The 16,750-nt window shown below is 37.8% G+C and overlaps 1 protein-coding gene across 1 annotated transcript in view; it reads right to left on the reverse strand.

Moving 5' to 3' along the window:
- Positions 1–9,080, reverse strand: part of LOC138814226 (vomeronasal type-2 receptor 116-like) — a 51,852-nt gene extending 42,772 nt beyond the window's left edge. The window contains exon 1 of the mRNA XM_070003237.1: positions 9,025–9,080. Coding sequence (XP_069859338.1) covers positions 9,025–9,080 — 56 coding nt within the window. The remainder of the gene's footprint in view (positions 1–9,024) is intronic.
- Between the last annotated feature and the right edge of the window lie 7,670 nt (positions 9,081–16,750).

Here is a 16,750-nt window from a genome sequence, read left to right on the forward strand (position 1 = left end):
GAAAATCAAACACCACAAGCAGACAAGAGACTCCACCAAAAGACTGGTTGCGGACACAAGGGAGATACAGGATCTTCCCATCACCCCCCCCACACACACACACACAAATCAAAGAACTTTTTTGTGCCTTTAAAAAATATTTTTTAAAAATTATTTTCTATTAATCTTTTTTTCCTTTCATAATTTTTATTTTAGGTGTATAAGTGTGTGTGCTTTTTATTTTTAATCTCTACTGACCTCTTGGCCCTTTTTTTGCTTTCTTTTTCATTCTTTTTATTTTTTCTTTTCTTTCTTTCTTTTTTGTGTGACTTAATTACTGTTCTGCTCAACATCAGATATATACCCGTCATTGATTATTAGACCTTATCCTCCATTGTGTACACACTTAATCAAGAAATTTATTACTCAATTCAAAACCCCTTATGCTTAAATTCTTTAAGAGCAGTATTATCTCTTTATACCTATATAATTTTAAAATAATTTTATTTTTTAGTTTTTCATGTCTCCTTTTTATGCCTCCCCTCCTCTCATCCTATCACTTTCAAACTTAGATGATTTTTAAGTTTCACTTTTTAAATTTAAATTTTGTTTTCCCATTTTTTTGTCTTTTTATATCTCTCTCCTATCATTCTGTCAATTTTCATTTCCCTTTTAGAGATTAGACTTCATAAATGTCACTCTCCTTTTACCTCTCCACATCTCTCTAATCCTATTTTTCTCCACAATTCTCCCTAAACCTAATAATTTCTGGTTTGCCAAATTCTTCGTTGCAGTTATTAACTCATTAATCTATAGTTGGTTGATGTTGAATAGATTGTATCTGTTGAGCTAGATTGTATCTGAAGCCTTTTGACTGTGCAACTACAGGACTTTGGTTGATGCTTGCCCTAAAATAGTGTTCTAGCACAAAAGTGGTGTTATTTTATACCAAATAGGCAGAACAAGTTGGAAAAGCACAAGAAAATGGCAAGTCCGGGTTTCTCAACTCCCACTCATGTTAATCAGTTGATAGAACAGATAATGAATAATTCAGAGGAGAGTTCCCAAAAAGCTCTACAAATACTACTGGTAAACATGGTGAATGAAAAGATTGAAAACCTGCAAAGCACTCTGTGTGAGCGTGATAGGAGGAGAGAGGAGGCAAACCAAAGATCAATACAGGAATCTCATGAGCTTGAGGAAGCTACTCAAAGATTGATTCAGAAATTTCATGAGCAGGTTGAGAACACTCAAAGAGAAATAAAGCAATTGCGTGAGCAGGCTGAGAACAGTCAAAAAGAGCTACAAGAATTGCGTGAACATGAGGAAGCTAATTAAAGAATAATACAGGAGTTGCAAGAGTAGAATGAGAATAGACAAAGATCAACAGAGGCATTCATGGAATCCATAAACAGATAGCTGAAAGAATTCAGGGAGACCACAAAGGGAATGCTGAATGGAACCCGACAGAAGGAATGGGAGTTCAAGAAAACCATAACCAATCAACTAAGTGATTTGAGAATAAACTCTGAACACCAAATTAAGGAAGTAAAGAAGTTCATACAAGATCTAAAACAAAGCTCCAACAAAGAATTGGAAGCCGTCAAAGATGACGAATTAGAAAGAAAAGAAATTAAACACAAAGTAGAAAGTCTTGACAGTAGGTTAGACTATGCAGAAGATAGAATTTCAGAGACTGAAGAAAGCCTAGATATTATAGAGAAAGAATATACAACTACCCAAGACAAAGCCAAGAATTATGATAGATCTATTCAACACTTGGAAGACACAATCAGAAGGCCTAACCTTAGGATAATGGGTGTAGAGGAGCACCTAGAGACAGAAATAAATGGTCTAGGAAATTTGTTTAACAGGATCCTAGCAGAGAACTCCCCAAACATGCAAAAAGATAGGCCTATTCAGATACTAGAAGCTTTTAGAACCCCAAATACACCAGACCAAAGCAGGACATCCCACTGTCACATTATAATACACACAGCATCAGTTCAGACCAAGGAATAGATCCTTAAAGCTGTCAAGGAGAAAAGATCAATCACCTGTAAAGGGAAACCAATTAGAATAATCTTAGATTTCTTAGCAGAAAAAATTAAAGCAAGAAGAGCCTGGAATGATGTATGCCATGCCTTAAAGACAAACATTTATGAACCAAGAATACTGTGTACCCAGCCAAACTCTCCATCATAACTGAAGGTAAATAAAAACCTTCTGTAGCAAAGAAAATCTGAAACAATATATCTCCACCAAACCAGCCCTACAAAGAATACTTAAAGTTGGCCTACACATAAAAAAACCAACAAGACCACAATAAATGCAAAGAAACCACACACAAACTGAGAATCCCAAGAACCATTAGAAGAACCCACTTGCCGCAGCTCCTAAGAAGGTGGATAACATGGCAAGAGCTCCCAAACATGTCTCAGTCCTATCTCTCAACAATAACGGACTTAACTCTCTAATTAAGTGACATAGAATATCTAATTTCATTAGAATGCAAGATCCTTCTATCTGCTGCCTTCAGGAGTCACACCTTGCCCATAAAAACAAACATCTTCTGAATGTGAAAGGCTAGAACAAAATCTACCAAGCAAATGGCCCCCATAAACAGTCGGGAGTTGCAGATAAAATAGACTTCAAGTTAAAATTAGTGAAAAGAGATAAAGAAGGTGGCTACATACTAATTAAGGGATCTCTCCTTCAGGAGGATATTACAATTCTAAATATTTATTCGCCAAACAAAGGAGCTCCCAAATTTATCCAAGAAACACTACTTTCCCTCAAATCTCACATAGATCCAAAGACATTAATTGCTGTGGATTTTAACATGCCACTATCCCCACTAGATAGATAAACTCAGCAAAAACTCAACAGAGAAACCTCAGATCTAAACAACTGCATAGATCATCTAGATTTAACAGACATCTACCGAATATTTCACCCAGCAACATCAGAATACACGTTTTTCTCAGCAGCATATGGAATATTTTTCAAAATAGACTACATTATAGGTCACAAAGCAAACTTGTCCAAACTCAAAAACATTGAAGTTATACCTTGATTTCTCTCAGAACACAAGAGAATAAAATTAGAACTCAACACCAAAAGCCACCAAAGAAAGTCCTGTAACACATGGAGGCTCAACAACACACTGTTGAATCACCAGTGGGTCATGGAAGAGATTAGAAAGGAAATTCAAATGTTCATGTTATTCAACAAAAATGAACACGCAAATTACCAGATCCTCTGGAACACAGCAAAGGCAGTACTCAGACACAAGTTTATAGCTCTAAGTTCTTTCATCAACAAATTGAAGAGATCTGAAACCAACAATTTAATGAGATATCTGAACTTACTTGATGAACTGCAGCAAGATAAACCCCAATCCGGTAGTCAGGAAGATATAATTAAAATTAACTCAGAATTAAATGAATTATAATCCAAAAAAACCATAGAAAGAATCAACAAAACAAAGAGTTGGTTCTTCGAGAAAAATTAACAAAATTGACAGATCCTTAGCAAATCTTATCAGAAAAAGAAGAGAACACACCCAAATAAATAAACTCAGAGATGAGAATGTAAACATCACCACAGAAAAGAAACCAAGATTCAGAACATTATAAGGGTAGATTTCTCAAACCTTTATGCTAATAAGTTTGAGAACTTGGCAGAAATGGACTTTTTCCTAGCAAATATCCACATGCCGAAACTAAACCAAGATGAGTTAAACCATCTAAACAGTTCCATATCAAGCATTGAAATACAAACAGCAATAAGAGACCTCCCATCAGGAGGTCTGCTGCCCAGGAGCAGATGGATTTACAGGGAATGCTACAAGGCCTTCAAAGCAGAGCTCACACCAATACTTTTCCGACTCTTCAATGAAATTGGAAGAGAAAATTCACTACTGAACTCATTCTATGAAGCCATCAAAACCTTCATCCCAAAACCAGACAGATACTCATCAAAGAAAGAGGACTATAGACCCATTTCTTTGATGAACATTGATGCAAAACTTCTCAACAAAATTTTGGCCAATTGACTTAAACAATTCATCCAAAAAATCATACACCACCATCAAACAGGATTCATTTCAGGGATGCAAAGCTGGTTCAATGTTTGCAACTCAATTAATATAATTCATTATATCAACAGTAGCAAGGATAAGAACCACATGGTTATCTCAATAGATGCAGAAAAAGCATTATGGTGAAGGCTCTGGAAAAATTAGGAATCCATGGAACATTCCTCAATACAACAAAAACTGTATATGATAAACCTACAGCCAGCATTACACTTAATGGTGAAAAACTGAAACCATTTCCTCTTAACTCAGGAACAAGACAAGAATGTCCACTCTCTCCACTGCTCTTTAATTTAGTATTAGTATGCCTAGCTACAGCAATAAGAAAAGATGCAAACATAAAAGGGATCCAAATAGGGAAAGATGAAGTAAAACTCTCCCTCTTTGCAGATGACATGATCCTGTATTTAAAGAATCCCACAGACTCCACTCCCAAATTACTGAAGCTGATTCAAAACTTTGGCAAAGTAGCAGGGTATAAAATTCACCTTCAATAACCAATGGCTTTTCTGTATGCCACAATGAGAAAAGTGTGGCTGAAATCAGGAAATCAACTCCATTCATAATAGCCCCACAAAAAATAAAATACCTAGGAATTAACTAAACAAGTGAAAGACCTCTATGATGAAAGCTTTAAAAACCTGAAAAAGGAAATCAAAACAGAACTTAACAAGTGGTAAAACCTCCCATGCTCCTGTATTGGAAGGATCAACATCATGAAAATGGCAATACTTCTCAAGGCTATCTACATATTCAATGTGATACCAATCAATAATCCAACCTCATTCTTTAAGGACATAGGGAAGCTATCCAAAAATTCATATGGAACAATAAAAGACCCCGAATAGAAAAAACAATCCTTAACAGAAAGAGCAGTGCTGGAAGAATATCAGTACCAAATTTCTAACTCCACTACAAAGCCATAGTCATCAAAACAGCTTGATACTGGCACAAGAGCAGACCTCAGGACCAATGGAATAGAATTGAAAACACAGAAATGAGCCCACAGACCTATAGCCATTTAATCTTCGATAAGGGAGATAAAAAGAAGAATGGAAGAAAGACAGCCTCTTCAGTAAATGGTGCTGGAAAAATATGTTAATCATTTTTAAAAAACTAAAGCTACATCCTTATATATCACCCTGCACCAGAACCATCTCCAAATGGATCAAGGAACTCGGAGTCAAAGCAGACACCCTGAAATCATTACAGGATGGAATATGAGAAACCCTTGTTCTCCTCGGCACAGGCTGAAATTTTCTTAATAGAGACACAGAAACACAACAAATCAAAGAAAGGTTGGACAAATGGGATTGCATGAAATTGCAGAACTTCTGCATGGCAAAGGACATAGCTAGCAATATCAATAGAAAGCCCACGGATTGGGAGAAGATCTTCACTAGCCATACAATGGACAAGGGTCTCATATCTAAAATATACCTGAGCTCAAAAAATTAAATCCTGAAACGAGAAATCTTCAAAGAAACAACTGCTCAATGAATAAGTGGGCTAAATACTTAAAGAGAAACTTCTCTGAAGAAGAAAAAGGGTTGGCCAATAGACACATGAAGAAATGCTTAACTTCTCTAGCCATAAAAGAAATGAAAATCAAAACAACTAGAGATTTCACCTCACCCCAGCTAGAATGGCTAAAATCAAGAAGTCTAATAACAAGAGACTTTGGAAGGGATGTGGCCAAAAGGGAACTCTACTGCATTGATGGTGGGAGTGTAAAATTGTTCAGCCACTTTGGAAAGTAGTACAGAGATTCCTCAAAAGACTCCACATAGAGCTCCCCTATGGCCCAGCAATCCCACTTTTGGACATTTAACCCAATGATCACAAACAAGACCATACTGAAGCTACCAGCACAACTATGTTTATTGCAGTATTATTTACCATAGCTAAGATATGGAACCAATCCAGATACCCCTTAGTAGACGAATGGATCAAGAAAATGTGGTATACATACACACTGGAATTTTATGCCTCCATCAGAAAGAATGAGATTGCCCCGTTTGATAGTAAATGGTAAGACTTTGAAAAAATTATATTAAGTGAAGTAAGCCAGATGTAAAGAAACATAGGTCCCATGGCTTCCCTTATTTGAATAACTAGTATATGTCTGAGACAAACATAAATGGCCAAATATGTTGATGCTAGGTGAAATGAACCCCAAGATAAGGATTCAAATTTTTTTTCTTCCTGTTGTTTCTAACATATTTATAAGATGATTTCTTTGTTGTTTATATGTCCCTACTGCACGGTATAACCCCAGTTTTCACTGTATTTGATGTTGGTATAATTTGTAGAAGATAAGGGAAAAAACAAAGTTTTTAAATAGGAATACAGGTGGACCCATTGCAACAATGAAAAAAAAATACAACTGTGGCGAGGGAGAGTATGGAGAGCGGTGTGGTGGGGGAGATGGGAGAAAAGAGTGAGTAAGGGGAAACAAAGGAGACTGCAACAATGCTTGATAAGAAATGTACTCATTTCCTTGCTCATGAAATTGTAACCTCTCTGTACGGTATTTTCACAATAAAAAAAACCCTATTAATGATAATAAAAAAAGATAATAAAAAAATAAAGAGGCCTGAAAGCTGTCAACATACATTTTTTATGAATGAACTTAACTTAATCAAACTCCCTGAAAGTTGTTGAAATAAGGTAAGAAGAGTTAGGGCAAAGTGGGAAATCACTGGGATTAATCTGATGATTAATATAATATAATATAATATATATAAAATCTAGTGAAGCAGCTGTAAATGTTTTTATGTGGAAAAAGTGCATATGAAAAATCAATTGATTAAAACACGTTCAAAGTTCACTGCCAAACTCTTTTTATGAAGCCATCATAATTCTCATTCCAAAACCAATCAGGGACTCATCAAAGAAATAGAACTATACACCCATTTCTTTGGTGAACATCGACGAAAACATTCTCAACAAAATTTTGGCCATTCAACCTCAACAACTCATCAAAAAAATCACACGCCATCATCAAACAGGATTCATTTCAGGGATGTAAAGCTTCTTCAATATATGCAAATCCATTAATATAATTCATCACATCAAGAGCAAGGATAAAAACCACATGATTATCTCAATGAATGCAGAAAATGCATTTGACAAGATCTAATACCATTTTATGATGAAGGCTCTGGAAAAACTAGGAGTTCGTGTGACATTCCTCAATATAATAAAAGCAGTGTATGACAAACGTACAGCCAGCATTATACTTGATGGCTAAAGGCATTTCCTCTAAATTCAGGAATGAGACAAGGATGTCTGCTCTCTCCACTTCTTTCCAATTTAGTATTAGAATGCCTAGCTACATCAATAAGACAAGATGCAAACATAAAGGGGATCCAAATGGGAAAGATGAAGTAAAACTCTTCCTCTTTGCAGATGACATGATTTTGTATTTAACCACACAGACTCCACTTCCAAGTTACTAAAGCTGATTTGAAACTTTGGCAAAGTAGCAGGGTATAATATTAACCCTCAAAAATCAATGGCATTTTCTATGCCAGAAGAGTGCTGCTAAAATCAGGAAAGCAACTCCTTTTGTAATAGCCCCACAAAAATAAAGTACCTAGGAGTTAACTAAAGACAAAAACTATGACAAAAACTTTAAAAACTTGAAAAAGAAAATTAAATCATAAATAAGCAAGTGGAAAAACCTCCCATGCTCGCAGAGTGGGAGGATTAACATCGTGAAAATGGCAATACTTCCAAAGGCTATCTACAAATTCAATGCCATACGTATCAACATCCCAACCTCATTCTTCAGTGAAATAGAAGAATCAATCCAAAAGTTTCTATGGAACAATAAAAGACCTACAATAGCAAAAATGATCCTTAGCAGAAAGAACAGTGCTGAAGGAATATCAATACCAAATTTCAAACTCTACTACAAAGCCATATTGCTCAAAACAGCTTGGTACTGGCACAAGAACAGACCTGAGTACCAATGGAATAGAACTGAAGACTCAGAAATGAACCCACAGACCAATATCCATCTAATCTTTGATAAGGGAGCTAAAAAAATAGAATGGAAGACAGTCAGCCTCTTCAGTAAATGGTGCTGGCAAAATTGCTGAAACACCTGTAGAAACCAAAGTTAAGTCCAGCACAACTATGTTTATTGCAGCATTATTTACTATAGCTAAGATATGGAACCAACCCTGATGCCCCTCCGTAGATGAATGGATCAAGAAAATGTGGTATATATACACACTGGAATTCTATGCCTCCATCAGAAAGAATGAGATTGCCCCATTTGATAGTAAATGGTAAGACATTGAAAAAATTATATTAAGTGAAGTAAGCCAGATGTAAAGAAACATAGGTCCCATGGTTTCCCTTATTTGCAATAATTAGTATATGTCTGAGACAGAAAATGTCAGACAAGTTGAGATTAGGCAAAATGAACCCCAAGATAAGGATTCAATTTTTTTTCTTGCAATTGTTTCCAATGTATTTGTAAGATGATTTCTTTGTTGCTTTGTATGTACCTCCCCCATGGTATAAGCCCTACTTTCACTGTATTTGATGTTTGTATAATTTGTGGAAGGGAAGGGGTAACACAAATTGTTTAAATAGGGTTACAGGTGGACCCATTATAACAATGAGAAGTACAAGACATTATTCGAAAAACGAACTCTACAACTTGGCGGGGGAGTGGGTGAGGGGGGTGGAGGATGTGGTGGGGTGGTGGAGGGTGGAGTGGGGAAAGGCTGGGAAGGAGAAAAAAAGAAGGAGGCAACAATGCTTGATAAGAAATGTACTCACTCTCTTGCCCATGTAATTGTAATCCCTCTGTATGGTATTTTCACAATAAAAAACTGGATATATCAATATAACAATATTGATAGAACTATTCAGGATGTCTGATAAAACTCCCACTGTGAAGAAGGTCAATAATCAGAATCCAAATTTACATTGCAACTACTGCATTCATCTTGAGATACCCGTGTGTAATTGCTGGCTTCACCATGATCGTTGCTTTCCCAGGCAACAGTAAGTGGGTGCATTTGCTCAGGTTTCTGCAACTGTAACTCAGAAACCTGCCGTGCTCAACCAGCAATGTTCTGTGGCTGTTATGGATGCTGATTTTGTGAGGCTGGACCCTGCTTGTCTTTATGTTTGGAGAGTGCAATGTCTTCATTATTTTGGTTGACTTCTTACTGGCAGGGACCTTTCTGACCATTTCATCTTTCACCTGACATGGCATCTTCTGATGCAATCCAGGTGCATCATCCCAAATGGATTTCATGCAACTACTTTCTTGAAACAGACTTGGAACAAGATCTAATGAAGAGAAGTTCATCCCTGGGGTCTTACTATTGGGTGAAATCATGATGCATTGAGGTAGGTTAATAGTCTCACAAACACATTTTCCAGTTCGTGTTTTTCTTCTGGACCTCAGGTGCCAAGCCTCAGGGCTGAGAGATTCCCTATTCCTAAAGGAGACTAGAGGAGGCTGCGCAAGAAAAGCTGGCTTACAGTTCTCTGTCATTAAAAAGATACATCTGCACATATACACAAATAGAATATATATATGTTTATATTATATTTATCCCACAGCTTTCCTCCCAGCCAGAATTCCAGGTTGGCAGAGGCTCAGTAATGTTCCCTTTCATTTTCACACTTATTTTTCTCCAGCTTCCACTCCTTGTCAAGTCCTTGGGTGTCACTAGCTGCTTTTCCAGAATGAAACAGAAGGCACACATGGATGGAGATGTGATGATTGCTGGATTTTTCCCTCTCTACACTTTGGGAGTAGATTACAGTAACAGTGATGCTACCAGCCATAAAGACAGCATGCTGTAAGTTATTCATCATTTGTTTCTATTTGCAGTGTTGTTCTCAAAAGGCAACACGTGAGGGAACTCAAGGTGCTTGATTAAATGCTCTCTGTATCCTCCATCCTAATCTCCTATCATCTGCTGCACCAGAAACAGCTGTTTTATTATTTTATCTTGTCCCTGCTTTAAAGTGATATTTTGCCTGCTGGTAGGACTCTAGTTTCCTTGCATGTAGCTTCTTTCTAGGCCTGAGAGTTCTCCACTTTACTCCAGAATTACTCTGTCTCCTTCATCCTGTCACTGCAAAGGATGAAGTGATGTTTTGACAGCCTGATTCAGTGGCAGGAATTCTGTAACTAAGAGGCTGCTGATATATTTCTTTCAACATAGGCCAGTAGTTTTAAATTTTTTACTTTAGTAGTATGAGATCACATATATCTGGTTTTTTTGGGGGGGGAGGGTTGCTAGTCTTTGATAGTTTTTAGTAGAGATAAGAGTATCATAGACTTTCCTGCACAGGCTAGCTTTGAACAAAGATCCTCAGACCATTGTCTCCTGAGTACATAGGATTATGAGTGTGAGCCAACCTACCCCCAGCTTTCACCCATATCTTGATAACAAGGGATAAAAATCTTCTTATATAGACACACAGTGTTTTATACTAAGCACTATTTCATTATTTTATGTCAGATATGCTTCAAGGCCCAGGAGTTGCCAGCCTGCATTCCAAGGAAACTCATGGGAGAATATAATCTGCCCATGTTGAGTTGTGCTTTACCTGGGCGCATGTACATATTACAGTTTTGATCTATATGTGTCTCATTAATATATGGTCAATTAGGTATTTGAAAAAATTCTATCACACAGTTTGATTCTTATTCCATGACAAATCTCATTTTTTTTCTATCAATGGCTTTCATCTCTTTGAAGTGCTAGTGTGAAAAATATAACCAGAAGGAGCTGTGTGCACTTGGGAAGAGAGAGGCAGGGATAGAAATTACTTCCTTCTGATTGAAGAGATCGCTGCCAATTGTGATCCTTTATGTTAATGCTACATGTTTGCCTAATCATTTTTCCTCCTTTATTTTCTCCTGTTCATCTAATAATTTCTGAAAACACACTAGAATAGAATATTTTCTGTCAGTGCACTTATATATAAACATTGGATCTCTCTGTTGCTGTAACTGGGTATTTCTTAGCTATTTATATATCTGAAGCATTATTTGTTATAGTCATGGATGTCCTGATTTGATTAATGTCTGTTCACTTGGTTTAGTTCCCAATTCCTCCAGCAGTTATCAGGGCAACAGATAAATACCCATGCAGAGATATCTCCTACTTAATATTTTAATGTTAAACAATTAATTTTCCAAGTTCACCATGGGGTGAGAAATGAGTTCAATGGACAGCCATGGTGAAAATCAGCCTTCACATTTAGAGTCAGCTTTTCCAGTGATCATCTTAAAGGAACAGATTGAGAGGCACGATGCATGAGAGAGATAACAGGATATCAGGAAAAAAACTTAATAAAGGACTTTCAAGCACTCATTCTTGTCTTTTGACAGGATTACTTCAGAAGTTTACACACATTCAGCATAAGCAATCATTTTACCAGGATTTTCTTTTGGTAGCATGGTACAGGCTAAATACAGAAATATTTTATCCATGAAGACTTTGCCACAATTAGATGTCAATGCGTCAGATAGATTTGACTCAGTCTACACCCACATGGATTGTGGCAACATTTTTGTTTTTATTACAATATAATACTGTGCCTGGTATCTGGTTTGATATTATATTTGCATTTTACCTGTCACATACTTTGGTCATAGTCACTAACTCTATTTATATCCACTTATTCCTCCTCCCACATCCTTTCTGTCTCTAACATCCCAAATTTCCTCAGTTTATTTAATCTATTTTCTCCTACATTTAGGAGAGAAAAACTGGTACCTGTATTCAGGATACTTGATTAATTTGCTTATCATGATTTCATGCATATTCTTGCCAATGATGTGATTTCATGTTTATCTCTAAAGAAAACTGAACTCTCTTTTCCTTGTCCATTCATATGTCTCATACATCTTGGCTGTTTCTGTAAGCTGGCTAGTGTTAGTTACAATTATATATATATATATATATATATATATATACATATATATGTGTGTGTATACATATACATATTTATATGTATATAGACATATATTTATATATTTGTGTGTATATATACATATATAATAAATTATATATATATACATATATAAAATACATCCCTAAATATCAAACTCAGGTTTCTATACAAATGCATGTGTATGCATAATTGTTATTGTATATATATATATATATATATATATACAATCAACAAGTCAACAAGTGGTATAGCTGTATCAAACACTGGCATTATTTTTAATTTCTTTTTTGTTGGTTGTGGGGCTTGAACTCTGGGCCGAGGGCACTGTTCCTGAGCTATTTTGCTAAAGGATGGAACTCTAGCATTTCCCGTTTTCTCCTGGTGAATTGGAGATGAGTGTCTCACAGACTTTCCTGCTCAGGCTTCCTTTGAACCACAATCCTCAGATATCTTCCTCTTGAGTAGCTAGGATTACATGCATTAAGCACCTTGCTTATTTTTATTTTCTTTACAGACCTCCATTGATAAACATTTCTCAACCTCCTTACCTAAATTTGCAATTTCTGTGTTCCTGATGACAACCATTCTGGGCTAATCATGCAACTTCCATTGATGTGTTCCTCACTTTAAAAATGCCAGAACATTTTTCACGTTTTGAAACATTTTTTATGTTACCATTTGTACATTTTGTTTCAAAAAAGTTTATTTGATTTGCTTATTCCCTGATCATATTATCTTTTAAACTGGTGTTTACACTTTAGAATTGTTTTATCCTATCACATTAAGTCCCTGTCAGACAAACAGCTAACAAAGATTTTCTGCCATCCCTTTGTCTGTCTCTTCATTCTGAGAATTGTTTATTGTGTTGTGCTAAAGCTTTTAAGTTGGATACAATCACTGTTGTAAATTAAATTATATTTTCAGGGCTTATGGTAAAATTCAAATTTCTGCAAATGAAATAAAAGACCCCAACACTGAGCCAAATCTAGAGTGCCATTTGTGCTATAGCTTGCTGAGCTATTTAAGTCTTAGTAAGAAATTTCCTTGTGCCTGCCACTTGAGTCACACCTCAGCTTCTGGCTTGTTGTTGACTAATTGTAGATAAGAATCTTCCTGAAGTGGCTAATGGAGCTGTATCAAACATCAGTTCTGAGAACTCAGCCTCTTATGTGTTAGGTTTTTAAAAAGAGGTAGCCGAGTAAGTACTGCACCACGCAGGTGGTATTCAGGTAAGGGGTAAGTTTATTCATTGTTCCGGCTGGCACCAGGACACCTTGGTCTTCCACGCGGTGGGGAAAGGCCTGGGAAAGAGAGAGAGCTAGGAAAGAGAGAGCTGGGAAAGAGAGAGAGAAAGAGAGAGAGCTGGGGAAAAGAGCTAAGAGAGAGCTAGAAAAGAGAGAGAGAGAGCTAGAAAAGAGAAGGGAGCTGGGAAAGAGAAGAGAAGGAAAGAGCTGAGAAAGAGGTAGAAAAGAGCAGAGAGCATCTGGGCCTGGGCTAGGCCTTATCTAGGGTATGGGCGGAGAAATGTTTGGCCATATCAAATTCAGATGTGATCTCAGCGGATGCAGATGTGACCTCTTCCAGGTGTGCCAGTTGCCTAGGTAACCCAAGTACTGAGTGAAGACTTTGCTGCGAGGAGGGTGGAGTCTGCTAGCCATCCAGGAGTGGACCTTACATTCCAGCCTTTTAATAATCATGAAATAGGGTGCAGATTCTCTCTGGCTACTTCCTGCTGACAAGGGGCATTGACAATAGGGGTAAAAGGTTGGAATTTGGTCCCCTCCCAGAGAAGGCAGTGAGCAGCAGCTGTCCCTTGGTGGCATGAGTTCTTAGATGAAGTCTGGAGAAGTCTTGTGAGCATTGAGGGGCTGGGAAAAAAATACTTGAGAGCAAATAAATGGCAAGAGGAAGGATTTGGGGCTGAAAATGTTGGTAGAAATGTACCTAGCTACTTCTGACATCTGGAGACTAGATAGAGAAGTCAGGTGACAAAGGCAAGAATATAAATTCCTGTTGTTAATAGGTAGACAGATATAGACATTGGATGGGCAGGTTTCTTGCTTCTACTACCTCCTGGCTCTGGTTAATTTTGAAATGGCAGGCACAAAGTAGCTGATGTGACATCATCTCCTCTTACTCCTGTCCATGTTCACTTGTTCCCCAGACTGGCTGAGTCTAGGTGCTCTTGCTGGAATGGCTCGTCCCAGTTGGTATTCAAGGAGGATTGAACTCAAGGCCTGGGCACTATCCCTGAGTGCTTCTTCTCAAGGCCAGCACTGAACCACTTTGAATTATAGTACCACTTGCAGAGTTTGGCTGGTTAGAGAGAAGAGTCTTGAGCCATGCTTCCAGTCTGGCTCTTTGCAGGTTAGTTGGGAGATGGAGTCTTAGGGATTTTTCAGCCAGGGCTGGCTTTGAACCGAAATCTTTGCCACAAAAGCCCTTTATTATTTCCAATTAAAGCAACAAGGAGATCAAGTAGAATAAGTAGAGCTTACCTGGTCCTTATCAAGAATTGCCAACAAATATTCTGAAATGACAAAACTCATTAGATGTGATGAGAATTTTAGCACAGATATGCCCAGTATTTTAGAACCATGTAGTCAGTAGAATACACAACACAAAATAAAAAAGGCAAAACTCAAAACCTAAAATTTTGATCTCAGTGTTTAGACATCTTTGCTAACAAAGCACATCAGATGCTTGGGCCTCAGTTACCAGGGCCTGTGTTAGCAAGGCACCTTAGAATAGCTGGATGTAGTAGTTAGCTTGGTGGAAGGTTAAGGGTCAGATGGGGCCAAACCCTTAACCCACCATGTGGCCAAGATGGCAAATTCAAGATGGCGAGTTTCTGAAAAAATGCAAAGAAAGCCTGAACAAATAGATCAAGTCTACATTGGCTAGCCTTTGAGAGGGAACCTAGAGGGGGGTCCCTGGGACCAAGCCTGCATTGCACTCTTCAGGGCACAAACCAAAATGTAGAAAAGAGAAAGGGAGAGATAGGGAAAGTTGGGCCTGAAAGTATACAGACTTCTGACCATTTACCATTGCAGTGGCAAAAAAACTGTCTACATTTGAGAATGGCATAAAAATGAGGCGCTCTGGCTTTCCAGGGAGTGCAGGAGGCATTTCAAAGGGATTTCATGGCTCAGGCGTGATTTGCAGCACCCCATTAATTGAGTAGGAGAGTCAGTCTGTTGAGTGAAGGAGAGCTGACCAGGCAGAAGCGGTGTCCCGACTTCCCCCAGAGCCCTCTAGAGAGAAATGGCCAAGCCCCCAAAACCAAGCGTCCTCGGCTTCAGAGGTGACTGGCCTTTCAGCTAAAGGCCATAGAAGCTCTCTGGCATGGTGCAACATCTGGACAAAGACTGAATGACAGCCATAGAGAGTAGTTTCACTCACCAGAATAGAGAAGTGGTGTGGACGTGGATGTGAAGACCAGCAATGGTATCGATGGGCTGTGTCTGCAGCAGACAGATGGGTTCGCAAAAGGCCGTCAGAACTGTGGGTATACCTCAGAGCAAAAAGGGAAGAACAAACAGAAAAAGAAAAAAGAGGAAAAAAAAAACAGAGAGGACTCACCTATCCTGACTTTAAGCCCTTTATCCGAGTCATGGCACCATTTATGTTAGGTTTTTAAAAAGAGGTAGCCGAGTAAGAACTGCATCACACATATGGTATTCAGGTAAGGGGTAGGTTTATTCATCGTAGTGATTTACTAGTATACAGGTACTTGCTATTTTTTTTAAACTGTGAATAGTTTATTGTGTTTCTACTTCTCCTTGATACTAAAGAACATGTGGCTCCCTCTTGTTTTTGACCAACCTCCGCTATTGGTATTGCTATTTTATCCTTGATTTATTTTATTTCTACTCAGTTATTTCTTTTCACTAACTGTGAGTGTAGTAGTTGTCCTTCTAGTTCTTTGAGATGCAAGTTGTTTAGTGCATGTTTTTATTCTTCCGATTTCAGCAATGTTCAGTGGTCTCTTCCTAGGCAACATTAGACCCATTTAGTAAAGGCAGTAAATAATCAGCCTCCAATCCCCTTTACCTTGGGATGGCACTTCTCTGGGGCAGCTACCACCATAGAAGGCAACAAGAGCCCCTTATTGTGACCTTCAGCTCTGGGCAGTTGCAGGACCCTTATCTACTATTTGAACAGCAGCCATAAATCCTAGTCTGCCAAGATGAAGCACTTGGCCCACATGTCCACACTAGGGTCTCTGCCTCCTAGCCCCTTGGAGCCCCTCCTAAACCTGCTAGGCTATATAGGTCAAGTCAGATAATAGCCAGCGTTTCTTCTCACTTCTCCTTTGTGAGAAGGGGTCTTGCTGGCCCCTTTCCCAGCAATAAACCTTTCTTTCTTCTCTATACCTGGATGTCTGTGTGGTTTTTCTGAAAAAGTCTAAAAAAAATTAACAGTCAGTCTTTCATTTTCCATATCTGTAAATTTTGATATTCATTATTTTCATTAACTTCAAGCTTATTTCTTGATTTTTCCTCCATTCATTGATTGAAAAGATTTTAATTTTCATGTATTTTATGTTTTCCAGGTTTTAAAAATTTTTGTTAATGTCTAATCTTTTGTGGCCTGAATGTGTGTTTATGTTACAATGTTTTTGAACTTTGAGGTTGGTTTTGTTTCCTATGCCACGTGTTGGTGAGAGATGCTTCACTGACAAGTTCAGTGGAATGTTCTGTAGATGTATGTGATGAAGGGTGAAAC

The sequence above is a fragment of the Dipodomys merriami genome, unplaced genomic scaffold, assembly GCF_024711535.1.
Source record: "Dipodomys merriami isolate MVZ:Mamm:240054 unplaced genomic scaffold, mDipMer1.0.p SCAF_6, whole genome shotgun sequence".
NCBI lineage: Eukaryota > Metazoa > Chordata > Mammalia > Rodentia > Heteromyidae > Dipodomys > Dipodomys merriami.